The sequence below is a fragment of the Crotalus tigris genome, unplaced genomic scaffold (genome assembly GCF_016545835.1).
Source record: "Crotalus tigris isolate CLP2741 ecotype Arizona unplaced genomic scaffold, ASM1654583v1 scf7180000017987.690289119674:8195010, whole genome shotgun sequence".
Classification (NCBI taxonomy): domain Eukaryota; kingdom Metazoa; phylum Chordata; class Lepidosauria; order Squamata; family Viperidae; genus Crotalus; species Crotalus tigris.
The window spans coordinates 7,946,798-7,974,534 of NW_024096758.1; the positions used below are offsets into that span (position 1 = coordinate 7,946,798).

Below are 27,737 nucleotides of genomic sequence, written 5' to 3' on the forward strand. Positions count from 1 at the left end.
GGTATTCGCTTAACAACTGCCACAAAAAGGTCATAAAATCAGAAATGGTCACATGGCGACCCACTTAACAACTATTATGACTTACAACTATAATTGAGGACTCAATTGCAGTTGTAAGTTGAAGACTATCTACGGTCAACCTAAGCCAACCTTTTGCCAATTATGTCGCCTCCAGATAAGAGATATAAAGCCATGCTAGCCATGGTGTCTACCTTGATGATTTCTTCAATCTATTTCAAAATCACCTTCCTGTTCCTAGTTTGTAGACTAGTATCTTATCTAGCCATCCCCTCGCTCAGCCCCCTGCTTTTCATCTTTCTTGCAAACTACTGAGATGCCTCTGGACATATTTTTGTTTATGGATGAATGACAGTGTGCCTTAAAAGGCAGCGCAGAAGTGTCACTATCTTGAGCAAGGTTTTTCTCAAGCATTCTCCCTCCTCAAAAGTGCACTTGATAAACCCGCATACCCTAAATTCTGTTGCCAAAACAGAATTCATAAAACATTCAAGAAGGGATCAAAAGATTGTAAAACATTTTAATAATAATAAGCTAAGAAACGTTTTGACCCTTAGAAATGTGCAAGTGTTTTTCAAAATTGGAGAAACATGTCTACACAGTATCTTTTTCTCCGACTCCTTTTAAGAATAGAATAAATAATGTTGCCAAATTTTGTCACCAGTCCTGCTGGTGGCTTCGTTGATTAGATTTCATGATCTAAGTACATTTGTTCTTTGACATCCAGTCATAGAAAAGTTACCTGTATTTGAATGTTCTTTCCATAGAGCATCTGTAACATGAGCTTCTTGTAATACTTTAAATGAGAGTTGAACAAACGTGGAGAAGTGTGCTTAGGGCAAGCAGGCACTGCACGCGACTGGTGGTGTCAGAGATTTGGATTCATTGGCAAGCTTCCAGTATCTATCTTTCAAAAGGAAGGCAGCAGTTTTTGGCTGCCGTTGGCGAGTGAAAATCCCCTTCTTGTTACCCATGACGCGTGTCACCCCTGCAGATGGGAAAGGACATGAAAAATAAAATGGGTGTATTTGAAATAGATGACAAATCATCCTTAGCTACAAACCAGAATCAACATATCAGACTGGCCAGTCACCATACTTTCTTAGTCCAGTTCCTGGTTTCTTTCCCTCACCATTGCCTGCTCTTAAGGACTTGGTGAGGTACACAAATTAGGATTAAGCCAGAGAAAGTGGAAATTGGGTATCCCCATGTCCAACTTGACTCAAACCCAGGCTTATAATTAATCATGATTAAAGGATTCACCCCATAAATGTGCCTCAAATGACAATAGCAAACAAATCCTGCTGTATTTTAATTATGTTCAGTTCTCTGAGAAACATGTATTAGTAAATGCATGTTTGCCTGCTCAAACACCAATATGAGGCTATTGTTTTAAATGTTTGATTTTTTAAAAAAAATCAAAAACTAGTGAGGTCTTGGGAGGCTAATACTTCCCATAGACCCTTTTGGGAGAAGTGTTGGGATGGGGGGAAAGGGAACAAAATAGGAACAGTAGAGTCCCAGCTTGTTTTCTTTTGCAGAAATGGGACTTAATGATAAGCTAGTTCTGAATTCAGACCACAGACTATGCTTAAGGAAAGCTAACTTGCAAATCTTGATTATCGTTTGTCATTGAGGCATTTCTCCCATTTTCAACTTAACTTGAATCCTGAGTTTGTATGACATGGTAATCTGACTTACCGTGTTGTGCAAACATGTATGGTGGGTTCGCACAACACAGTGCACTAGAATAGAATAAAATGGGGTTCAGTATTTTGCAGTTGAGTGCAATATGTGCTGAAGTATACTTAGCACGTTGCCTTAAGTCATAATATGATAGGGCAGTAAAGCACAGTTTGAAACCATGGCTTGATATTGGCTTATTGATTGCAGCTTTGGCTTGGAGGCTGGGCTTAGAAAATATATTGTTGTCCTCACATAAGGTACTCTGCCCCATGAAAAAAATAGTGAGCTATGCCACTTTAAAAATCTCTGATTTACTGCTATAAAATTAATGGATAGTTCTATACCGTATTGACCTTGTCTGCCCATCACACTCAATCAAAAACAAACTACAATGTGGCCCAGTGTGATGCATGTACCTAACCAGCACCAAGCAATGTTGTAGTGTAGCATTGCAAGTTCCATTGCAAACAATAATTACACCTCACATTCATACATTTAGGAAGCAGCACAAAATATTTCATGTCTGTTGAGTAGCAACTGGATTGATGGCTTTTAAGCCTCCAAGTTAGAGGCTTACTGTATGCAACAGAATTGTTAAAATCTTGCCAATGACACCATCAACAAGGTATCTTGGAAATATCTTTACAAGTGGTTGAGATTAATTAGCGCTTCCTGCTTTGTCATTGAAATGTTTATGTAAATATTTATGTTCCAGTCCAAACATTCATTTTAATAAAACCAGCCCTAAACATTTCGCAGGACAATGTGGCAGCTTTATCTAATAAGCCTTTACCTTGTTCTGTCATAAAATCGGCAAAATTCCAGATGAGCTCTCCAATCACATATTCCTCCCTCTTTTGGTCTAAGACAGCATGGTATTCCTTGAGCACAGCTGTCTGATATTCCTCAGAGAACATGAGGGGGGGATCCTACAGACACCAGAAAAGTGGGAAAAGGTGGGCATGAGTTTAATAAAATAACAACATATATCCTCAAGAAGTACTCTTGAAGTAAATGGCAACAGAGCACCATCCAGCCCCCAGAGTAATCTTATATGAGGATTCAGAAAAATCATTTAATTAGTACAACATGCTTAATCTGATACCTGCATTTTTCATTTTCTGCATTTGAACAATATAATGGACTCTCAATTAATTCAAGGACTGGATATGTATAACACCCTAAATTACAAAAACAGTAACCAAGTTTAGAATGTTGTTCCAAATGCAGTTGCTGTGCCTTTAGTTATGACCTGGTGAAAGTAGTGTGTGAACATATCCAGGGAGATCATTTAGCTCTGCCCCTTGCTTAGTGCAAGATCTGTGATGCAAAATACAGATAAAATATTCTTGACAATGATGGTCTAGTCTTTGTTAAAATACCCCCTGCAACAGAAAGCATCTCCTTATAAGTTCGTTTCACATAAAATCTCTTATTGGTACTATATTAATCCTATGATTAATCCAAACATGTATATATGTATAGTTTATATACGAAGGCAATTCAAAAATAAATCTCCATTTAGTTATCAATGACAAACATTCCCAGATACAGAACTTTTATTATACACATTAGAAAACTACAATGTTACATTACTTTTCTACATAGTCGCCATTAAATTGAGGCACTTGTTATAATGTCTTACAAAGTTTGAAATTCCTTAGTAGTAGTCGCTCAGTGCCAAATCTGGGCTATGGGGATGTGGTGGTGATCAAAAACATCCCAATGGAACTGCTTCAAAAGTTCTTGGGTGTGTCTAGCGGTGTGTGGGTGAGCATTATCATGAACCAATACCACATCGGAAGTCAGCATGCCCCGATGCTTGTTACGGATGGCTTGTCTGAGTTTTCATAATGTTTCATATTCTGAACTGATGGTCAAATCAGGCTCCATGAACTTCACTAGCAGTACTCCTTTGGCATCTTCACTTTTGGCAAGATTTTCTATGGCACCACTTCCGGTGTGGTGTTGGTTCATGATATTGCTCACCTGCACATCGCTAGACGCACCAAAGAACTTTTTTTTATTGAAAAAGTTTTATTAACAATTAACAAAAAAAATTAACCCCCAAACCCACCACCCCCACCCCCTACCCCCCCCCCCACTTCCCAGAGCCGAGTACAGGGTTATTACAAACATATTAAACAAGATCTAATTAACTTTAACAAATGATACAGTAACCAAATTCATACTTAACCCTTAACTCCCTTTAAACTTTAATATCATAATATTATAAACAAATCCATTTTAAAACAATTATTATAAAGCACCATAATAATAATAAATAAACTAAATAATTTCCAATATAAAATGCTATTAATAATTATTATTTAAAATTTAATCATAAAATAAATGGAACTTTTTACTTTCATATTTAATCTGAATATAATCTATCCATCTTCTCCATACAATAATATATTTTTCTTGTGTATGATCCTTTAAATAAGCAGAAATTTTTGCCATTTCTGCTAAATTAGAAATCTTAAGTGTCCATTCTTCTATAGTAGGCAACGAATCTTTCTTCCAATATTGATCTACCAATAACCTTGCTGCTGTTACTAAATTCAACATTAAAGTAGTTTCTTTAACATCAAAATCCACAAAAATCCCTAGTAAACTTAGTTGAGTAAACTTTATCTTCCTTTTAAAAGTCTTTTAAATATTCCACCAAATCATAATCCAAAAAGCTTTTATATTTTTACAAGTCCACCAAACATGAAAATAAGCGACCTACCCAAGAACTTTGATCACCCTCCCCACAGCCCAGATTTGGCACTAAGTGACTATTACTAAGCAAATTCAAACCTTGTAAGGTTATGACAAGTTCCTCAAATTGAATGGCGATTATGTTGAAAAGTAATGTAATGTACCGTAGTTTTCTAATGTGTATAATAAAAGTTCTGTATCTGTGAGTGTCTGTCATTGATAACCAAATGGAAGATTATTTTCGAATTGCCCTTGTAGTATATGGATATAGACCCAGTTCCATTTGGAAAAGCCCTGGAAGAAACAGGAATTAATGCTCTTAGTATAGAAAAAGTCCTATCTACATCTTCTCCCTGCAGACTAATTTATACTGCTACAATTGCCACTCAGAATAAAAAAAACTCACAGCATGAAAGCCACTGATGGTGTCTGCTCCATATTCACTCTGAATGATGGGCTTTTGATAGGTAGTGTACCAGTGCTCAAATTGTGTTTTCAACTGTAGCTGGATCACTTCCAGATGTCCTGCATCATGGTACCAGGAGAAGTAGCTATTCACACAGATGACATCCACATAAGGTGCCTACAGGAATCTGAGGTTAGTTCAGACAACGATGGAGATCCAGGAGAATAATGAAACTCCTCCTTATATGAAACATCTGGACCTATTCTCTTTGAATATTTACTTGGTTAAAATGAAAGTTGGTAACCCACATGGCCAAAATGCTCAAAATTTTCTGCTTCAGATTATACTCTGAATCACAAAATTGTGGAAATGGAGGGGACCGCAAGGATCATTTAGTGACTAGTCTTCTGCAACATGAAGGATTTTAAACCATCCTTGAGACGCGACTGTTTCATTCTTAAAATCCCAGAAACAGAAACCCCACAATCTCTCTAGGCAGACAATTCCACTGTTCTCACACTGAAATCAAGGAGGTATATGAAGTATACTGAGGTACCGTAAATGCCGGCATACAAGGCGACCCGGCGTATAAGAGGACCCCCGTCTTTATAGCCGGGCCGCATTCCTAGAACGTCGTCTTATACGCCGGAAACTACCAGTATTTCCGGCGTATAAGACGACCCCCGTCTTTGGCGCCGATTTCAGCGCTCGCAGAAGTCATCTTATACGCCGGCATTTACAGTATATGAAGTATAATACATTTTGTAATGCAAATAAACCTGGTAGATGGTTGGCTTATCAATTACGTAAGAAGCAGAAATCAAGGATTATAAACAAAATAAGTTATAAAGGTAAAGAAGTGTATCAACAAAATTTGATTAAAAAGGCTTTTTTAGATTTTTATTCTAAGTTATATATTAGTGAAGTTATACAAATTTCAGAAATAGAAAACTATTTACAACAAGCCAATTTTCCTAGACTTACGACTGATCAGCGTGATGGGATTAATGCTTCAATTACTGCTGAAGAGATTACCTCTGCAATTAAACAATTAAAGGTTGGTAAAACGCCAGGCACTGATTGGATTAACTGCAATTTATTACAAGATGCTGTCGGAAGAAATGATAGAACCATTGAAGGAACTTTTTAATGACATTTTGTTAGGAGCAGAGTTACCTCCATCTTGGAAAAGGGCCTTCATATCATTGATTCCAAAGGATGACCAGGACTTGTCCCAACTAGAAATTATAGGCCTATATCTTTGTTAAATACGGACTATAAGATTTTTGCAAAGATATTGGCAAATAGACTAATGCAGGTTTTGAAACAATTGATTCATACTGATCAATCGGGATTTATAACGGGAAGATATATGAAAAATAATGTAAGACAATTGGTTAATATAATAGAATATTTGGATAAGAATAATCAAATTCCTGCTGCTTTGATATTTATAGATGCGGAGAAAGCGTTTGATCAATTAGATTGGAAATTTTTATTGAAAGTGGTAGAGGAAATGAATTTTGGAGATAAATTTTTGTGTGCTCTTAAAGCTGTGTATCAGCAACAATCAGCACAAATTATAATTAATGGGGGATTAACAGAGCAATTTAAAATAGAAAAAGGTACTAGACAGGGTTGTCCTCTATCCCCTTTGTTATTTGTATTAACTATGGAAATCTTACTTATTAAAATTCGAGAATCCCCTAGATTAAAAGGAATAAAAATAAATAAGATTGATTATAGGTTGAAAGCTTTTGCTGATGATTTGGTGGTGACGTTATCTTATCCAATAGATTCGGTTAATGAATTGGTTGAAATTTTAGCGCAGTATGGACAGGTCTCTGGTTTTAAGGTGAATAAGAATAAAACTAAAATTTTATTGAAAAATGTGTCTATGAAGGGAAAAGATACTATAGCTGAAGTAACAGGTTATGAAGTAGTTAATAAGGTTAAGTATTTAGGAGTATATATTACAACATCTAATGGGAAATTGTATAAGAATAATTATGAACAATTGTGGATAAAGGTACAAAAAGATTTAAATGACTGGCAAAAACTACAATTATCATTGTTGGGGAGAATTTCAGTAGTAAAGATGAATATTCTACCAAAGTTTCTTTTTTTATTTCAGATGTTACCCATTTTGAAAAAGGATGCAAATTTGGAAGAGTGGCAGAAGGGTATCAATAAATTTATATGGGGTGGCAAGGAATCAAGGGTTAAGTTTAAGATTTTACAAGATACTAGAGAAAGGGGTGGACTTAAAGCACCTAATCTGAAATTATATTATAATGCAGCCACCTTAACTTTAGTAAGTGATTGGCTCAATTTAACAAATAAAAATATTTTGGTTCTTGAAGGCTGGGATTTATTATTTGGTTGGCACGCATATTTAGTTTTTGATAAGAAAGTAGATTGGGTGTTTAAGTCACATATTTTAAGAAATGCCATACTTCGAGTCTGGAAGAAGTATTATTACAAATTAAACTATAAAATACCGTACCCTTTTGGGGGATTCCTGGACAGGCAATTCAAGGGGTTTCTAAGGGGGTGATCATGGTTTCAATATTTACAAATAATGGAGAGATGGAGGGTAGATAAGAAGGTAGGAATTACTTTAACAGATGAAAACTTGGTAACTCAGATTAAAGATCAGAAATTTGCTCATATTAAAAGAATTTATAATGAGTTAATAAAATTGGATTCGGAAACAGTTAGTAAAAGATTGTATGATCAAATGGGCTCAGAATATACAGGAACCGATCTTAATGGATTCCTGGAAGATAATTTGGGTTAGAAATGTTAAATTTACTCAAGCACAAAATTTGAGGGAAAATTTTTATAAAATGTTTTATAAACATTTGGATCCTAAAAAGTTATCTTGCATGTATCCGAATTTGCAACCCAAATGTTGGAGATGTGGTTCCTTGGATGCAACTTATTTTCATGTTTGGTGGACTTGCAAAAATATTAAAGCTTTTTGGATTATGATTTGGTAGAACATTCAAAAGGTTTTTAAAAGGAAAATTAAATTTACTCCCCAATTATTTCTTTTGGGTATTTTTGTGGATTTTGATGTTAAAGAAACTATTTTAATGCTGAATTTAATAATAGCAGCAAGACTATTGGTGGGTCAGTATTGGAAAAAAGATTCTCTGCCTTCTTTAGAAGAATGGGTATTCAAAGTTTCTAATTTAGCAGAAATGGCTAAAATTTCTGCTTATTTAAAGGACCATTCACAAAAGAGATATGTTTCTATATGGAGAAGATGGATAGAATATATTCAGAAGAAGTATGGAACAACAAAGTTTCATTTATTTTATGAATAATGGATTTTTATTAAATTATGAATTGAAGTTTGCAGAGAGTTAAGGGTTATTATGATTTTGGTTATTGTATAAGTAGTAAATTTAAGTTATGTTTAGTTGTGTTTTTTTTGTGTGTGTGTGTGTAACCCTGTACTGAGCTCTGGGAAGCCGGGGGAGGGGGGGAGAAGGGGGTGGGGGAGGGGGGAGGGGAGAGTATGGGTAGTATGTTCAATAGTTCAGATAAGTAGGAATAGTTTTATATTTTTAAGATTTTTTTTTCTTCTTTTGGTGATAGAGGATTGCTCGGGCATTTTCCCCTAGACCGCATCCGACTGAGAAGAAGAGGAGAGGGATAAGCAAGTAGAAAGATGGAGGAGAGAGGGAGGAGAGGAGGAGAGTGAGGAAGAAGAAGGAAGGAGGAAGTGAAAAGATGAGAGGGGGATGCGGTTTGGGGGGAAATGGGTGAGCAATGCCGGAATTTGTGTGTTGTATTTTAACTTGTTATGTATTTGAATTTTTTTTCTTATGATTGTAATGAAAATAAAATAATAAAATTTAAAAAACAAAACAAAACCCAGAAACAGAAACCCCACAATCTCTCTAGGCAGACAATTCCACTGTTCTAACACTGAAATCCTTGCTATTTGGAAGCATTATGTCTTTGTAAGAGTAAGTACTAAATTAGAAATTCTATGGTAGATACTGTACTTTTATTTTGCTCAAAAAATCCTCCATCCCCATATTGAGTCACATATTGGTTCACTGTCCCAACCAGGGCATCAGTACTCTTGCACCACGTTCCCTTCAGGCTTCAGTGGCTGAATTAAAAGAAAATCAGTGCAGCCTTTTTAGCTATGAATAACTGGCCAACCTTAATTTTGATAGAGAAAAATGGACCGTGCATAGCATGCTCAAGCTGCTGTTACTGTAATCAGATCCAGAAAGTTTTGGATGAAATAAATTTTGCACATACGTTTTAATTGGAGTTTAGACATGGTTTGGCACTGGCATCTGATGACAGAGCTTCCCACTTTTCTGAAGCCCAAAACATTCATCCTGTGAGCCCAAAGGTAGGCAGTTATAAAAGGAGGGAAAGCTCCCTTCCAAACAAAAAAAAAGGCAAATCCCATCAAATGGATTGTCAACTGCTATAGGATGATGAATGAATCTTAGAATAGATTAACAAATGTTAAGCATGACAGCCATACTGTAGCATCTGATTCAGAAGCAGTCTATCTCACAGCATTTAATATGCAAACAATTGATAAAAGACCTTGCTATTTTGTCCTGCTTATGGGTTTCTCAGTTGTTTTGGGATGGCTGCTAAATGAAGCAAGATGCTGGACTTGATGGATTTTTGATCCAAAAGAAGACCAGGAGTTTCTGCAGGGGGTTCAAAAAGTTAAGATGGCAGTCACAATTATACGATCAAAGGCCCACATATAAGAAATGGCAGGCTTTGATCATGGGGATGTGGCTGCCATCCTGACTTTTGGATCCCCCCTCCCCCCCACCAAACATACTTTAAAATTACTTGGAAGAAATGTTTCAGACTTTGTATGAGCACAGCATTTCCCTGATATCCATTAAAGCAGCCCAGCCCTCTTCAATACTTCACACCAGTCTGAAAAACAGGATCTGCTGCTTCAGGAATCACTTTAAAGCGGATTCCTTCAAGCAGCCACATCAGTGTCTGACGTTTTAACCTTTTTTGGGTAGGGATAATGAATGCTTCTGTGCCCTAAAGCACCTAATTTGGAATTCTTTTTCAGCTATTCAACTGATCTCTCAACAACAAGCAGGATCAAAGCTTCTGCTATTCCTTTTTCCAATGAGTGCTGAACAAGGTTGCAGCAAGGGCAGTCAGGAACACTCCCTGTTAAACTCAATCAGAGCCATGCAATACTTACCCCCTGATCTCGGAGGTAATTAGCATTCGAGACATATGTCACAGGCCGGGTGGGGTCCAAAGCTTTGGTGTGGGCTATCACTGTCCTGCAGAGCAAAGATAAAATTCAAAAGATCAGGCTTATTTCTTTCTGGTGTACATCAAGTACAGTTCATTGTAGCATTCTTTCCTCCACTAGCAACAGAGAATCCTTCCAAAAATAACAATAGCACTAGCACTTAGACTTATACTGTATACTGCTTCACAGTGCTTTACAGCCCTCTCTAAGCAGTTTACAGAGCCAGCATATTGCCTCCAACAATCAGGGTCCTCATTTTACCGACCTTAGAAGGATGGAAGGCTGAGTCAACCTTGAGCTGGTTGAGAATCGAACTGCTGGCAGTCGGCAGAATTTACTTGCATACTGCATTCTAACTACTATGCCACCATGGCTCTTGATACATGTTGTCAGGTGACCTGTTGAAAACCTCTATCAGCTTTACATTCAGGATTACTATAAAGGGAAGCATAGGTAGTCCTCCTATACTGGGAAAGCCTTAGTAAGGCCACACCTGGAATACTGCATCCAGTTTTGGTCATCACATTACAAAAAAAGATATTGAGACTTTGGAAAAAGTGCAGAGAAGAGCAACTAAGATGATTAAAGGCCTGGAGCCAAAAAACATATGAAGAACGGTTGCAGGAATTGGGTATGGCCAGTCTAGAGGAAAGGACTAGGCCAGTCTAGAGAAAATACTGGAATGATAGCTGTATTCCAGTATTTGAGAGGTGCAACAAAGACGAGGGAGTGAACTTATTTTCCAAAGCACCAGAAGGCAAGACAAGAAACAATGGGTGCAGACTAATCAAGGAGAGAAGCAACCTGGAATTATGGGGAAACTTTCTAACTGTTAAAACCCAGGTGGTCAATGCAAGGCAGGTCTCTAAAGAGTTCTTTATTTCTCTTAAACAAACTTCCAGCCAGACTCTTCAACAACCAGTAAGGCTCCATCCTCACACTACCTTGAAGGCAGCCACCCTCAGTCCCCCAAACAACAGCTCCTATACTACCAAGAAAGTCCACAGAGTAGGAGCACGCTCACAGGGTGAGCTCCAGGGTTCCAAGTCCAATCCACAAGGGCAGTCCTCAGGAGAAGAAACAGGTCCCAGAAAAGAAGCAGTTCCAAAGCCACCAGTGAAGCAAAGGCCAAACGTAGCCACAAGAGAAGGGTGAGGTCCAAAACAAAATGCAAAGAGCAATCTTCCAAGCGAGGCAACATGAACAGCAACAGGCAGGAGTAAAAGCTAGGGGAGTGTAAACCAAAGCAAACAATTGTTCACGGCAAAGATTAACTCCCCACAGCTCCCCCTTAAGTTTCTTCCCTCCAGGTGTTCTTTATGAGGAGGGGTGGGGCAACGTCTTCCCAAGTAGCCTTGCAGCCCTTCTCTGGGCTTGCCTATGTGCCATGCTCCTTGCCCTTGGATCGAGTGGAGCAGGCAGCTGTTCCTCATCAGAGGAGATTGGCTGCCTATCAGCACCACTGCTGGTCAGTAGCTGATCCTCCCTTGTGTCTGTGTAGGCAGGCAACTCTCCGTCTGGTCGACCACCTCCCCGAATGCCTGAGGGGCCCAGGACAGCATCATCCTCAGCCCCTGCCATGCCTTCCCTGTCAGATGGTCCCAGCTCCAACTCTGCCTCCTCCTCCGAAACAGCCTCTGAGGAGCCCATGACACTAACGGTGAGGACAATTAACCACTGGAACAATTTGCCGTCAGAACTTGTGGGTGCTTCATCACAGGAGGTTTTTAAAAAGAGACTGGATAGCCACTTGTCTGAAATAGTATAGGTCTCCTGCTTGAGCAGGGGGTTGGACTAGAAGACTTCCAAGGTCCCTTCCAGCTTTATTCTGATTGATTAATGGAGCCTGCCCATTATGGTTGTAAGTTGTCATGGTCATAAAGTGGGTCACCCATGTGACCTGTCTGATTTTACCACTTTTTTGCAACAGTCATTAAATAAACTAATCGTTCGCTATGGTCTGGTTTTTCCCAAAACCAAAAGTAAATGTCAGTTTTCAGCAAAAATGTCGGAAAACGTAGTAATGTTATTGTGGGATGCCGCAAGCAGCTGTAAATGCGAGTCAGTTGACAAGCACCCACATGCAGTCACATGACCACGGAGAGGAGCTGGTCATTAGAAATTTGGAACCAGGTTGTAAGTATCCCTGGGGAGGTCCATAGTAACTTGGTGACTGGTCATAAGTCAAGAACTGCCTGTACTTTCCCCATTTGTCATCTGTGCCTTTTTTTGACTGCCCAAAGCTAACAAAGAACTGAATTGTAAATTCTCATCCTTATAAGAATCTGGTAGCTAGAGATAACAACACCACAAAAGCAACATCAGGTAGGAAGAAAGTTCCAGCTTTGATCTGGGACATCTCTCATAAGTAAGGAATCAGGACCAAGAAATCAAAATCAAAAGATTTTTAGACTGTTAAAATTGGAGGTGGGCAATTTTCCTTTAATCTGGAGCCACAAATTATATTATTTTAAAGAAAAACGATCCATACAGATTTCGTAGGGAGAGGGGAGGGGGAGATAGGATGTTACTGTTGTCCTGGAGACAGTAGGTCTTATATTTTCAGTCTGTTTCTTCCTTGGATGGCTCAGACTTTATTTTATTTTGCTCAAAGTCTGTTTATAAGGCTATAATTATGTGTACATGTAGATGTACTGTCTAGTTCACTAGAGCTTAATAGATATTATATTTTGTACTTGTTTAAGATCATAATTATGAAAATAAAAACAGTAGTAAGATTAAAATTATGATAAAAGATGAATTCTGTTCAGAAGCTTTAATTGGTGTAGGATGTGATGATACAGGTTTAGGGTGCCAGTTACTGAGTTCAACAAGCTGCATTGACTTCCAGTGGGCTTCTGGGTGCAATTCAAAGTTCTGGTTGACTCCTTTAAGTCCTTCATGACTTGGGATCAGGTTCCCTACAGACTGTCTTCCCCAATTGCCTCTCCAGCAATCAATGAAGGCCAGAAGGACAGCCTTTTCTGCTGTAGTGCCCACTCTTTGGATCTTCATCCCCCTCTGACTTGACCTTGTCCCTAGTAGCCTTCTGATTGGCCTTGTCCCTGATGGTCTCCTGTAAGGCCTTGACAACTTGATTTTGTAACTGATTGCTGGGGAATTTTAAGAGTTGAATCCACACATCTTAAAATTGCCAAGGTTAAGAAAGGCTCTGTTTGCACAATGAAGATTACCCTACCTTACTGTAAATCACAAAAGAGCCCTCTGTGTAGGTGGCAGCTAAATGTAGGATTGCAGCTATCATCCCCTATTCCTATGAGTGCAAATTCCACTTTTTGTGTCCAGTTCACAGACCTCATAGTGCAATCTCAGCTGCCTCCACAAGGCAAGAACTCACTTGAAGTAGTAAGCCGCCACAGGCAACTCTGAGGATGGCTCGTTGGCCACTGACCACATCACAACTGAGGGTCGGTTTTTGTCCCTCCGGATCATTTCCTCCATCACAACAAGATGGTGTTGCAGAGACTGGTTCCCAAAGTTCAGACTAAACAATGAAGCAAAGAAAAATAGATCAATTCAGGAGGAAAAAATGGACTACCTGGGTAAGGCTTGGACTTGTTGTCATGAGGAACATTCCTTCTGAAAGCAAACTTGGATTTAACAACACTTCCTCTATAGAGACAGAAGGAATTATAATAAGAAGACGGACGAGCCAAGGAATTGTAAATCTGGTTTTCCCAAATAATTAATCCCATACTCTAATTGAGAACTCCCCAAATCCCTATCAATTCAGGCTTATTGGAACTAGGAGAAAGTTGCAATATTTCAGCTTTTATTGAAATACTTTGTATTACAGAAATCCCTCTACTTTCTCTGGTGGTCCCCAGAATTCACTTCTTCCTTCTTGAAACAAATACAAGATGCAAGCCAACTTAACTCCTGATAAAAGAACATAATTGTAGCTCAGGGATGAATTGTGGGGTTCTTGGTGCTCTCTGAGCTTGGTGATTTTCTTGCAGACATTTCATGACCAAACTAGAGTATGTTATATGTAACACTGATGGTATTACCTAGTTTGGTCATGAAATGTCTGCAAGAAAACCACCAAGCTCAGAGAGCACCAAGAACCCCACAGATCAGAGTCCCACCAGTTGAAACCCAATGTCTAAAACCCATAGTGAGATACCTGCACTCCTCTAGCCCTCATTGTTCTTGATCACCAGCCATACTGGACCACAAATTCCCCTTCTCTGGCAACTTGGTAGACAATTCTTAGGTTTCTGCCTCCTACCCTTGGGAACCCTGGTATATGGTTGCCCCGACCCTGCATCCATAGGTGTTTTCCCATTAGATTATCCAATCTGCTATGGGCCATTAATTTTTTTAAAAAAGTTATGTTTAGCTAGCTACAAAAAAATTGCCCATTTCTGTCTTAGTATATTATATGACAGAAGACATAAGACATGGGTAGAGTAACCATACCTCACCTGTCATGCATGCCCACTCCTGGGCTTTCATCAATCACAACAATACCATAAGCATCACAAAGCTCCATGATCTCCTCAGCATACGGATAATGGCTGGTGCGAAAGGAATTGGCTCCTAGCCAGCGCAAAAGGTTGAAATCCTTCATGATCAAAGGCCAGTCTAGGCCTTTGCCACGAATCTGTAGCAGAACAAACATTTTGTTAGCAATGGCTTTGCTGTCCTCACGGTTATAGTTTAACATGGAAGAAATGAAATATGTATGATATATCTTTATATTCTAAAAATGAGAGCATATAGTCTAGATTTAATAAGTAGTTTGACAATTCATATTATATTGCTGTTTTTTTTTTACTTTTGCCTAATTTCTTTTTTCTCTCTCTCAGTTTAATTTTTGTAATGGGTGATTATATTTTACTATACAATCACTGATTATCGTTTTTATTATTTCGCTAATCTATGCTTTAAAATGAAATACACACAAATAGGCCCACTTGCTGTTTCAAAAACTTGTTGGCATTTTAGCATTAACCTTAGTTAAGGCCCGGATAATGAAACGAGCAAAGACTTAACATGGTTTAATAGCTCCTCTTCTTTTGGAACAGGAAATGTTTATACAAGCTGACATTTTGTTTTTCAATAAACATTTTGATTTTATTCTTTTAAAGAATTATGACAACAAAACAGCCCTTAGGGTTTTGTTTGAGGTCAGAGCCATAGTGGGTGCAGAGTAAGTGGGAGTGAGAGAGAGATGGTAAAAAGCCAAGATGGCAATTGCAATCACGAAATCAAAGTTCCACTCCTGTTACATGTGCATCATATGCCAATGCATATAAAACACATCTGTGGCTTTAATTACACAATCACAGCTGCTGTTATTTTCACCTGCCCATACCCTTGGGCTCCAACACTTGTTATCAAAACAAGACCCTACAAGGCACCATATTAGTAATATAGTAATAGTAGTAAAGTTGGAAGGGACCTTGGAGGTCATCTAGTCCAACCCCCTGCTCGGGCAGGAAACCCTACACCATTTCGGACTGTCCAGGCATTTACTGCTTCTGGAGGCAAGCTGTTCCACTGATTAATTGTTCTCACTGTCAGGAAGTTTCTCCTTAGTTCTAGGTTGCTTCTCTCCTTGATGAGTTTCCACCCGTTGCTTCTTGTCCTGCCTTCAGGTGCTTTGGAAAATAGCTTAATGAGCAAAGAGCCTGCTGCAGGCGTGGGTCCATTTCACAGACACTTCTTGTTGTTCTGGAGCATAATGACTACTTAACAATCAGAAGCCATTGTTCCAGATTCAGGCAACACACTGTAATATTTTTAAATTATATTTATCTACTATAAATCATGGTTGATGATCAGGAATAAAGCATTCTTATCTATAATCTGAAATTTGGATTTAAACAATACAAGAAGTCCTTAATTTATAACCACAATTGGGACCAGAATTTCCATTTCTAAGTGAATTAAGTGAGTCGTGCTGAAATGTATGACTTTTGTGCCACAATTGCTAAGCAAATCACTATGGTTGTTAAGTGAATCACACAGTCATTAAGCTAATCCGACTTCCCCCATTGACTTTGTCAGAAACTGGCTGGGAAGATCGCAAATGATGATCACATGACTTCAAAATGCTGCAATCTGTGAAAATATATGCCAGTTGCCAAGCTCCTGAATCATGTGACTAGGGGAATGCTGCAACAGTTGTAAGTATGAGTAGTAGCCGTAAGTCACTTTTTTCAGTGTCACTATAATTTTGAACAGTTGCTAAAGAATACTTGTAAATCGAAAACTATCTGTATATTAAAACTAATAATAGCAGCATTATATATCCATTTCTTAGAGAATTCTGGATAAATTAAGATGGTGGCTTAATTTATTCGCTGTGGCTTCTCTCTTTTGACAAGCTTTTGAGAACTAGAGTGTGTATGGATGTAGCAAAATTGTAACTAGAGAAAGACTGGATTGTGCATGTGAAATTTAGCTTATCTAGAAAGATCCAGGCACGATTAAAACACTGTGTGATTCTTTACGACATAGATTGAGAATCTCTTTATACACTGAGTGCTCTCCCAACTTTTTTTAATCACTTGAAATCTTACAAAATCTCATATGAGAACACCAACATGGGAGACTTGGCAATCTTGTTTAACTGAGTGTTAGAAAGATCTAACTGTGTGGATCATAGCTGGTAGTGAGCCACACACTCAGGTCCTGGTGTTCATTTTATCAGTAGATTGATCATCATTAACATTTCTTTTCTTATCTGCTTTGCCATTCAATCCAGGTTTTGTTTTAGGCAATTCAACAACAGTTCTTCCATCAGTTGGGTGTGAAGGGACTCACATCAGCATCTTCATGTTTGTTGACCCCGTGAAAATAGAATGGTTTCCCATTAATAAGAAACTGGTTGCGAGTAACAAAGATGGTTCGGATACCAACTGGTTGCACATAGGTGTCTTCAGAGATGGAGCCATCCACAACGGCAGTGAGTATGACCTGTGTTTTGAAAAAGGCATTCTGGGTCAGTTTTCTGAGGTACAAGTAGATCTGCTGAGTACTGACACCCTCCATATAAATCACTAGCCCCAGTTAAAGTAATCCAAGATCACCCATAATTGTGCACCCTGTTTGAATTAATGTAAAATACTTTTGAGCTTGGACAAGGGGCAGGAAATTACCCTTGTTTTTCACTTTTCATTCAGCTACACCAGGGATGTTTAACTTTGGCAACTTTAAGACCTGTATACATCAACACACAGAACTTTTTCCTGTAAGTATGGGAAGTTCAAATAGATCTTTAGGGTATAATTCTTGTTTATAAGCAGGGGTATCTGCAACATCTGATCAAAAAGTCAAAAAGGTGGCCATAATGACCACATCTGTTTTTATATTGTGTTGCACATGAAAAGTGCATGGAGCTTTGATTGCATGATTGACAACTTGATGTTTTGATACACCCTGCAGACATCCCTGTTCATAAGCCTTTTGTGGAATCTATGTAGTGAACCATAACTCTATATTAGCCAATCATTCTTTTATTTACAGGAGCTGGAGTTCAAATCTCACCCAGAAAGCAGGCAGACTTAAGAATCCAGATATAGAAGGTACCTTCAAGGAGTAGAGGTATCCAGGACGTTCGTTCATCAAGTAGGGCCACCAGAGAAGAGGATCCATCACTTTCAGTTCACCAGCTGTCCTATTTCCTGTTGCTACAGCAACCTGATCACTGTCATACAAAGTCAGGGATAAAAAGTAGTTTGAACTTCCTCGTACAGATACCAAATAATGAACCAGGCCTGTGTCACAGAAGGAGAGAGAAAAGCTTGTATTTGAAAGAAAAAGTGGGGAATAGATGTAACTCCATATAATGGAGATCTCCCTCAAGAGCCTCCAACATAGTCCTGCTTTGCTTCCTCAGCTTCTTACCAACATTTCCCTTCAAGGCTGTGGTTACTGTGATATCATCAATGTAGGCCAAGGGTGTGGTGTAGAGCAAGACCGGGCGGTGAATTCCAGCATAGTTGAAGAAATCAAATCTTGTGTTTTGAACAAAGTAGCCCTTCGGATACCTGGGTTGAGGGACAGAGAAAGGGAGATAAGATGTCATGGAAGGGTGAATCTCTGTGTTTGAATAAGAGATGGAAATGTGCTTTAGGAATTAAGAATTACCCATGGAAAATGCCTGAGAATAACTTGGAGGTCTCTCCTATATGGGGGCACCTACAGTGAGGGGCGGTCAAAAACATCAACACAACAGCCCCAGCCACATGATCAACGCCGACTCTTTTTTGGCACTTGTGTCATGTGCCATGCTTAAAAGGGACAGGGTTTGAGCCGTTTGGTTGGGCTGCTATCCTGATTTTTGTGACAACCCCTTGCCAATAACCCTGTTCCCAAGCTATTCCAGGGCAAAAAATGTACTGTGGCAAGCTCCCTATTCCCCCACCTAAAAACAATTGTATGAATTAGGAATGCTTGTTGGAATCAACTGGAAACTATCTGTCCTTCAAGTCAGAACAGCCCAATCTTTGGCTCGTGGATCATCTGCAAGCCTCAACCCTTTTCTTCAAAATTTACTGCCAAAGTATTTTTTCCCCAGTTGGATACAATGGAAAATAATTGAATCTAAGGATCAAGCAAAAATTGGATTATGTAATTGGAGATTTAAAGTATTTGGAAATCCAGCTATTTTGACAAGGTTCCGACTAATGAAACCAAATAAATCAGAACTCAGAGGCTGAAAGCTTCCTCAAAGAACATGTTTATTGGATACATAATATTGGTATGGTCAAAAGTGAAACCAACTCTAAAATTCCCCTTAGGGATTTAATGTAACTAAATGTAACAATTCTCTCCCCTCTGCTATGCGATTGATCACGCTAGCCAATAAAAACAATTGGCATGCTCCGTAAAACTTCTCTCCACCTTCCAGCTCCTATGGGAATGACCTTGGTTCCCATGGGACCACTCTGTGTTTAGCCTAGCAAGGCTGTAGTTTTCTTCCCACTCTTACCCCCAACCTGTGGCAACTTAGAACGACAAAGATGGCTTCAGCCAGGTTCGTTTCAGAAGTTGACATTATTACCCTTAGCATTTGTAAGAACCAAAACATCATACTGTGATAACAAGTTTTGTTTCAGCATTGCATGTTTTATTTCCTTGAATTTAGCATATTGTGCAAACCCAGCTGAAACACAATCAAATTTACTTTCAGTTAAATGAAGTTTTATTCTGGTGCCAGCCACTTTTTTGCAGCACATGTGGTCCTTATTCAATGATCACTCATTCAGCAATTGCTATAACTTGCAACGGCACTGAATGAATGGTACTTGTAACCAGTCCTCAGAGTTCTAGGTGTGGCAGCATCTCCAAGGCTGTGTGATTGAGATGCAGGCACTTGGGAGCCAGCTCATGATTTCCACATCACAGCATCCCACTGTCACGTAGTCACCATTTGCCAACTTTTTTGCTGCCTTCCAACAAGCAAAGTAAATGGGAAGTCGCAACTGGGGAACATACGAGGTCCTCACCTAATGACCTGCAGTGATTCACTTAAACAACAGCAATCAGGACAAGGTGTCAGCCTTGGCAACTTTAAGCCATGTGGACATCAACTCCAAGAATTCCTCAGCCAGACGTGCTAGGCAATTCTGGGAGTTAAAGTCCACATGTCTTATAATTGCTAAAGCTGAGAAACACTGTAGTGAATTGCAGGGAGCTGTTGCACTTACATGGACTCATCGTTCATATACTGAATTGTTCCTGGAGGCAGTGTGTGCGGTGTCAGAGTATTATTGATTGCAATGGTGATGCGGCAGGACTCTTTGGGGCTCCTATACAAGATTTCACTGATCTCCACTTCAAAAGGGAGGTGTCCTCCTTCATGCTTAGTGACTTCCACTCCATTCACCCACTGCAAAAGAAAAATAAAAGCGCTTGGAAGGAATAAGAATAAGAAACTGAGAGGCCCATCACCAGGCTTTGTGATATGCTGCTCATCATACCTCTAAATCAGCGATCCCTAACCTTTATAGCTTGGTGGCCTGGCCTAGCGCACAGGGGGGGAGTGTGAGTGGCAGACACACACGCATGAGCACAGCTCCATTTATGCGAGTGGCAAGCGCACACGCCCTCCACTCATGCGAATGGAGCTTGAGGGTGCTTGTGCTCCCACATGAAGCTCCACTTGCATGAGCGCAAGCACCCTCCACTCAAGTGAGTGGAGATTCACACACGCGCTTGCCCATCTCTCCCGTGGTCCAGTTTTGAACAGGCTATAGCCTGGGGGTTGGAGACCCTGCTCTAAATACACTTCTAAGGCCAAATGTATTTTTAATGAGCCCCATATCTCATAGAATTCCCAAAATCTTAACAGATTTAACAGTTCCTATAGGATCTTTTCAAAGTTTTCAGAGGAATTATGAGATCTTGAACATACTAACATTTCATGAGATTTGACAATGTCACAAGATTTTAGCCATTTCAAGCTGTTGTTTGGGTCACCATTCAATGTTGCCCAGCAGCTGATGCCTGTGGCCTCTACATAGCTATTAAGACTGGCTCTGTTTTCCAGTAGCAGTTTATTCTCTGCATCCAGATAGACAACTAGGAGCCCTCCAGATGTGTTCCTGGACCCCTATCAGCCTTATTAAGGATAATGAAAATTGTTGTCTAACATATCTGGAGTATATCCGGTTGTTTTGTCCATTCTGTGTGTAAATGGGTAGTTAACTGTGCAAAAGACTGCTTGTTAAATGTTCTCAGACCTACAGATGTAGTATCGCAGTTCACTGCCAGGAAACACTGAAGCCCAGCAGAAATTTAAAAGAGATTGACAAGTTTCAGAAGAACATAAGAACATTACTGAATAAGTCTAAGAGAGCAGAACTCAGAAAGGCTTCACACAGCAGGTTTAACCAAGTCTTTCACAGCAGACTCGGCATTTACCAATGGGTTATGATTCAACATATTGCACAACCTCAGCTTGCTTGGTAACCTTGCAATTTAATGCAGCAGGTGAATCAAAAAAATGGAACTTTGGGCTTACTTTGAAGTTCCTTTTTCTGCTATGCATAGAAGGATACTTTCAGGATATTTCCATTCCATTTGTAACTCGAGGATTCGTAGGAGTAAATCTTGTATCTTGAACAAGATCACTCCCTGCTTTCGCCCAGGCATTCGCTGATTGAATGAGCGATTTGCTAAGTGCACATGAGGTATCTCAGGGTGGGGAAGGCCATGGGGAGGCTACTAATGGAACTGGCCCCAAAGGCCTCTCTGACCCACTAAGATATCTCATGCTTCCCCCTCCCTTCCCGAGGGGCCAGACTCACTTACCTTGAAAAGACCTGTCTCCTCTCTGCTACTGTTTCTTTGCCTTTGAGGAGAGGAGAGTCGCTAGACGCTCCTGGGTGCCATAATATCACGCGAATTCAGGCACCCATCCTCTTTTGCAGAGAATGGGTGCCTGAACACTTGCAAGATCACAGACCCCAGAAACTTTCATTTTCGGACTGAAAAATGTTTGCGGTGCCTGTTTCCTGTCCCCCCCCCCCGGACAAAGACCTGACAGAGACTGGAAGCTCCGTTAGTGTGCAAATGGGTTGCTTGGAAATGGAGCGAATTGCTTCGTTTCCAAGCACTCCATAGATGCTCAAACACTGTTCGCCTGGACAAAGATCTGACAAAGACTGGAAGCTCCGTCAGCATGCAGATTCGCTCCGTTTCCAAGCACCCCATTTGCACGCTGATGGAGCTTCCAGTCTTTGTCAGGTCTCCATCTGGGTGAAAAGTATTCCAGCAGTGGCAGAAAGGGGTTGGGAGAGGGGGCAGCAGGAGACAGGCACCACAAATACTTTTCATGCTGAAAATGAATGTTTCTGGTTTCTGTGATCTCACGAGAGTTCAGGCACCCATTGTCTGCAAAAGAGGATGGGTGCCTAAACGTGAGCGATATTACAGCACCCAGGAGCTTCCATAGATTCTCCTCTTCCTCAAAGGCAAAGAAACCGCAGCAGAGAGGAGACAGATCTTTGCAAGATGAGTCTGGCGCAGCAGGATGGTAAGGGAAAGCAGTTGTGGGGAGCGGGGGGGGGGACAACAATAGGATGAATGTTGCAGAGCCTCTGCAGCTGTTTGTAAGGGCGAACAACTGCCCTGGTGCTGCAATATTCATAATTTGGGGACTTGCTTATAATCACTCGGGGGCAATTATTGCATAACTTCGAACAAGCATTAAGTGAATGCTGGTAACTAGGGGATTACTTGTATTCCTAGTATACAGATATTGTACTCCTCCAGCAAACTGGACCAAGAAAAAGAAAAAAAAGTAATTTTCTTTTATAGCCCCTAGGTGGCGGTAGAGTCTCATCTCCCAGCCAGTTTAGACATTGTCAAGCAATATAGTCCAGTATTAGAAAAATCTCCATAGCTGGTGAGATAGAAGAGATGAAGATGCAAAATAATGTAACAGTTTTGCTATTGTTGTTGAGCTATTGACTTTGACTTTTTTGCTTTTTTATTGCACATTTGTGTCTGTACTGAAAGAAGTTGAAAGTTGTGTTTTTGGTCTTCTCATTTCTTTTCTTTATTTGTATCCCGCCTTTATTATTTTTACCTTTTCCCCTCTTTGATTCCCTTTCCTGGTTTTTCTACTTGATACTTTATCTTTGTTTGAAACTTAATAAAGTTAGTCACTGATTTTTTGTAAGAGGCCTCATTTCCCCAGGATTCCCCATCAGAAACAGTTTGTTTTTTTTTGAGTTCTTGTAAGTTCCTACTTTGATCCCTAGTGGTGGCATCTCAGAGTTTTGAGCACCACACTAATGGCAAGATACCCTCAATACTCACCACAACAGAGTAATAGTGTGCACCTCCAATTCGGAGTACAATACGAGTCCCAGGATCTCTCAAGAGCCAGCGAGCCGGTGGAAGCACCTCCTTCTCGTACCACACCCAGCCACTAAAACTCCGCAACTTTGGATTTTGAGTTATGTCATTGAAGCTGGCGGGGACTGGCATGTCCATCACTGGCCCTGTCTGAAAAGATTGAGACCCATTTATGGTGGAGCTGTTTTCCAGCTTTGGTGAGCTCTGCCTTAAGATTACCAATGTTTTTCTGACTCTAGTTCAGTGATTCTCAACTTTGGCAACTTTAAGATATGTAACTGACTGACATGCTGGAATTGCAACCCTTTTCTTTTCTCCTGGCCTAAAAATATTAAATATCAGGATAGATATGCTCAAAGGTTAATGTGACTGCTGACCTGTCTTAAAAAGATAGAGTGTGGGGTCTGTTTTTAGATATTGCTATCAATGGTTTTTTTAAAAAAAAAGATGTCAAGATTTTCCAGCTGTGGTATAAAGTTTTTATTTCCATGGGAACATGCACAAACTTGTGCTTGACCAAGAAAATAGTCCATTCTGATGAATATTCTGTTTTACAGAGTGGTCAGCTAGATTCTTCAGAAATTCCACAAAGTGTTTCTTAGGACTCTCATACATGTCTCAAAGATGCTTTTTCAAAAGGAAACTGGACTGTGTTTTTTTCCTTGAGGAAGAAGACATTTCGCTTCTCATCCAAGAAGCTTCGTAAGAATGAATCCTTCCATTCCCCCACCATCCAGTCAGAACTGATAAAGCTTCTTGGATGAGAAGCAAAATGCCTTCTTCCTCAAGGAAAAAAAATAGTCCAGTTGCCTTTTGAAAATGCACCTGTGAGGCAATCACAACTTGGATGACTGAGACTCTCTCATACGTGGATGCCAATAGTTGTTCCTCATTAGTACCCTAGACTGAGTTCACGCATAGTACTGAGCCATAATATAGTTAGTTTGGTTTTAGTTTAATAAGACAACAGAACCCTGCCTATCTCTAAAGCAAGAAAATGGTCTGCAGGTCATCCTAATATAAATTTGGTTCAGACAACACAATAAATCATGGTGTCATTTTTTTTTACCTATACTATGAATCCAGCCATGGTATTCTCACAGTGTGGCTTATCACTTAAGTGTGAAATATGAACCTACACTAGCTTATTCAGAGAAACTATGTTTAAGCAACTGAAAAAGTCCTGTTTTATTTACATGATACAATTTTATATGGCTTCTTATTTTGTCCTTTCTTGGAGTTTACAGATAAAATGGTTTGATGTATGTTTCCAGGCACTGACTCTCATTTTACTTTCACTTATCCTATTAAGTCTTTTTTATTATTGTTTCTTAGCAAGCTTCAAACATGGTCTGAGTAGATTTCCAAAGCTATTTTCCCTAATTTCCAGATCAAATGATCTTTTTTCTTTCTTAACTCAGTCTTCCAAGGATGATTCCTACTTATCAAGAAAGGAAAATCACCCTTTTCATTTCAGATGTCAATGTTTATTTTTTTTTCCCCTTCACATGACATGTAGAGACCCCAACTATTTTTGGATGATTTGAACTTTCCTTTCCATCACAAATGAGGATGTTGATAGTCAGGGCTTACTTTATATAGGTAGTCCTTGACTTACAGCCATAATTGAGCCTGCAACCATGGTCATAAGTCATGATGGTCACTAAGAGGTCATCATGTGACTGGGTCCAATTTTATAATCTGTTTTCCAGTGGCAGTTAAACCAGACCGTTCACCATGGAGCACTAAATGCTGAATTCCAGCAAAACCATTATAAACTGTTGTCACGGGATGCTGCAAATGGCCATAAATGTGAGCCAGTTGCCAAGGCCCAAAATGCGATCATGTGACTGTGGAGGGAGGGGGGAACCCAGCTATTGGAAATTGGACTCTTTGAAGTATCTTTTTAAGGGGCTATCATAACTAAGCAACCAGTCATAAGTCAAGGACTACCTGTACTTGGCTTCTCCAAAGATTGCAACATACTTTTTTACAAACCCACTGAGGACAGCTCTACTAACTATTACAAGGTAAGACAACTTAAATAGAATCTGCATGTTGAGAAGCCGAGTTATACCATACAAGAAGCAAGAAGCAAAGGAGGACCATTCCAGTTTTTATTTGCTATTTATGAGTTTCCCATTTCTTGAAACAACAGTAATAATATTAATACATAGAAGAAAGACATAGAAAGTTATGGACAGAAGTTCTGTCTGCACAATACCAAGCTTTAAGAACAAATGCACACAAAACCAGAATTGAGAAGACAGCAACAGACAGCAAATGTGTCTCAGCAAATAAGCTGAAGAAACAGTGGGTTAGTTGTTGCAAGAGGATCACACAAACTGACTAAAAACAACGGCATGACAAAATAGCAATAATGGTGTATTGGAAGATCTGCAAGAAATAGCATTTGTCTGGTGGGATCATAAAATAAAGAAAGCAATAAGAAATGAAGAAGCTGAGGCGCTCTGGGGCTTTAGAATTCAAACAGACAGGCATCTGTCACATAATGCCCCAGATTTAACAATTATTGATAAGAAAGACATAAAAGTCTGGATAGTGGATATGGCAGTACCTGAGGCAGCAAAATAGAAGAGAAAGAACTGGAGAAGATCGCAAAATACAAAGACTACAAATAAAAATAGAATGACTGCAGCAAAAGAAAGTAAAGAGTATCAATAGTAATAGGTGCAATCCCAAAACTACAGCACTACTTGAAGACAATCAGCACTGACAAAATCACCATCAGTCCATTGCAAAAGGCAGCTTTACCTGCAACAGCCTATATCCTGCAAGGATACCTTTAGCACCCATCTAACAATAACATCTCCCTATCCCAGATCCTTGGGAAGGACTCAATAGGTGAATAAAAATGCCAAATTCAGTGTAAACAACTGGCAGATTACGCAACAAACCATAATAACAATTTGTTAGGTTTGTAAGGCTACTAAATCAGAAAAATTCAAAGAGGATGGAATACTGGACTAGTTGGTTACTACGCTGATCCAATTGGAAAGTTCTGATGTGCTTATTAGACAAGAATAAAATATAAACCAATTAATATTTAAGGAAGAAAAGGATCAAGTTGCCTTATTATTGAAAAAAGCTTTATTTTTATTTCACTTTATATTATGATTCTCCTCCTCTCTTTCTTTCTGGATATTCTATTCATTATTTTAACTAATCATTTCATCTATAAAGATGGCTAACCAGTATGTAGCTTTCCTTGTAAGACTGATTTTATTTTAATTTTGCCCAGACAGCGCATATGTTCCTCTCTCACTCCTTTTTTTGACACTTCCTGTTAAAAGAGAGATATTCATAAAATGTCATAATCAGCAGTTTAGTGCCACGTTGAAGACTAAAAAAAAGTATTGCAGCACATGCTTCCTCAAAACAGCACTCATTTCATCAGATGCTAGAAGGGTTTTACACACACATTCACACAAATGCACCAAGAACAGAGATGTCAGATCAGAAGGAGCTTAAATGCAAAAAAACTACACTTTCTGGTAATGACCAGTGAGCACAAGCATGATTGGTGAAGCACTGTTGCAAACATTAAGTTCAATTTATATACGTTTATGTCATTAGACCACTAGCTTTAAAGAGCAAAAACGTTCTGTATATTTATTGTCCGAACTTTGCACCCACATTCAGGGATCTGCATGCGTAGTTCTGTATTGCTAGGTCCATCATAGCACTGCGCAGGCAGATAATAAACCCCACCCGTGCTTTTGCTGTCACAAACCTGCCGAAGTGGCCGTCTGTACCACTGCTCCAGAAATCCTGCATCCCTTTGCTCAGACCAGTCTGCCCTGAAGCTCCAGAGGCCGCTGAGATCTTTCAGCTCCCTGGAGGATGACTCCCGTGGGTAGAGCATCCCACTGTCCAGGGCTCCAGCCGGACACCATCCTAGGAGGACACAGCAAGCATAAAGCAGCAACCTCATTCCGTTACTGCACTTTGCCCGCGCTCTGCTGAGACTGGAATGATAGTCAGCTGAGCCCAGATCAGCTGATGGTCGGCTGCCAGTCCCCAGTCAGGCAACAACGTGATAAGTCACTCTGTGCGAGAACAGCAGCAGCCATCTTTGTTGAGGGCAGCCCGGGCTTTCCTGCTTCTGAAGTTGCGGCGTTCAAAAGCTGGGGTCAAGTCAGGGTGTTACAAGTGACGCAGACAGAAGTCTCAGTGGTTAGCGTCTTTAGATACCTATATATTATAGCGGAAAATCTTCAGATTAAATGCAGTACTTACTATATTGCAACTATATTAAAATGTAGACTTCAAGTTTCAGCAGAGTATGATATTGATTATCAGGGCTAACAAAGCAGGCTAGATCTGGACAAAGAAATAAGTAGAGCTAAGATCAAAATGAAATTGATTTGAAGAAAGAAAATCCGTGGAGTTCAAGCTTGTCTTCTGGTGAAAGTGTAATTGTCCTAGCAATAATATGGCAGTACTTTGCCACTGTCTTCTTCAGTACTTACTATATTGCAACTATATTAAAATGTAGACTTCAAGTTTCAGCAGAGTATGATATTGATTATCAGGGCTAACAAAGCAGGCTAGATCTGGACAAAGAAATAAGTAGAGCTAAGATCAAAATGAAATTGATTTGAAGAAAGAAAATCCGTGGAGTTCAAGCTTGTCTTCTGGTGAAAGTGTAATTGTCCTAGCAATAATATGGCAGTACTTTGCCACTGTCTTCTTCAGGAGGGTTTTTTTTTAAATTCCTTCACAGCTCTTGGTGGTTTCTCATTCAGATATTATTGAGGTTTAATTCTACTTTAGCTTTTT

At 39.5% G+C, this 27,737-nt stretch overlaps 1 protein-coding gene across 1 annotated transcript; it reads right to left on the minus strand.

Moving 5' to 3' along the window:
- Positions 1-447: 447 nt before the first annotated feature.
- Positions 448-26,957, minus strand: GUSB (glucuronidase beta). Its single transcript, XM_039346317.1, has 12 exons — positions 26,689-26,957; positions 22,896-23,084; positions 19,778-19,959; positions 17,973-18,115; positions 17,655-17,842; positions 16,890-17,042; positions 14,543-14,721; positions 13,453-13,599; positions 10,038-10,122; positions 4,817-4,993; positions 2,498-2,633; positions 448-1,006 (listed from the first exon to the last, which is right to left on the minus strand). Exons 1-12 carry the CDS (start codon positions 26,887-26,889, stop codon positions 852-854), a joined length of 1,935 nt encoding a protein of 644 aa, XP_039202251.1. The 5' UTR covers positions 26,890-26,957; the 3' UTR covers positions 448-851.
- Between the last annotated feature and the right edge of the window lie 780 nt (positions 26,958-27,737).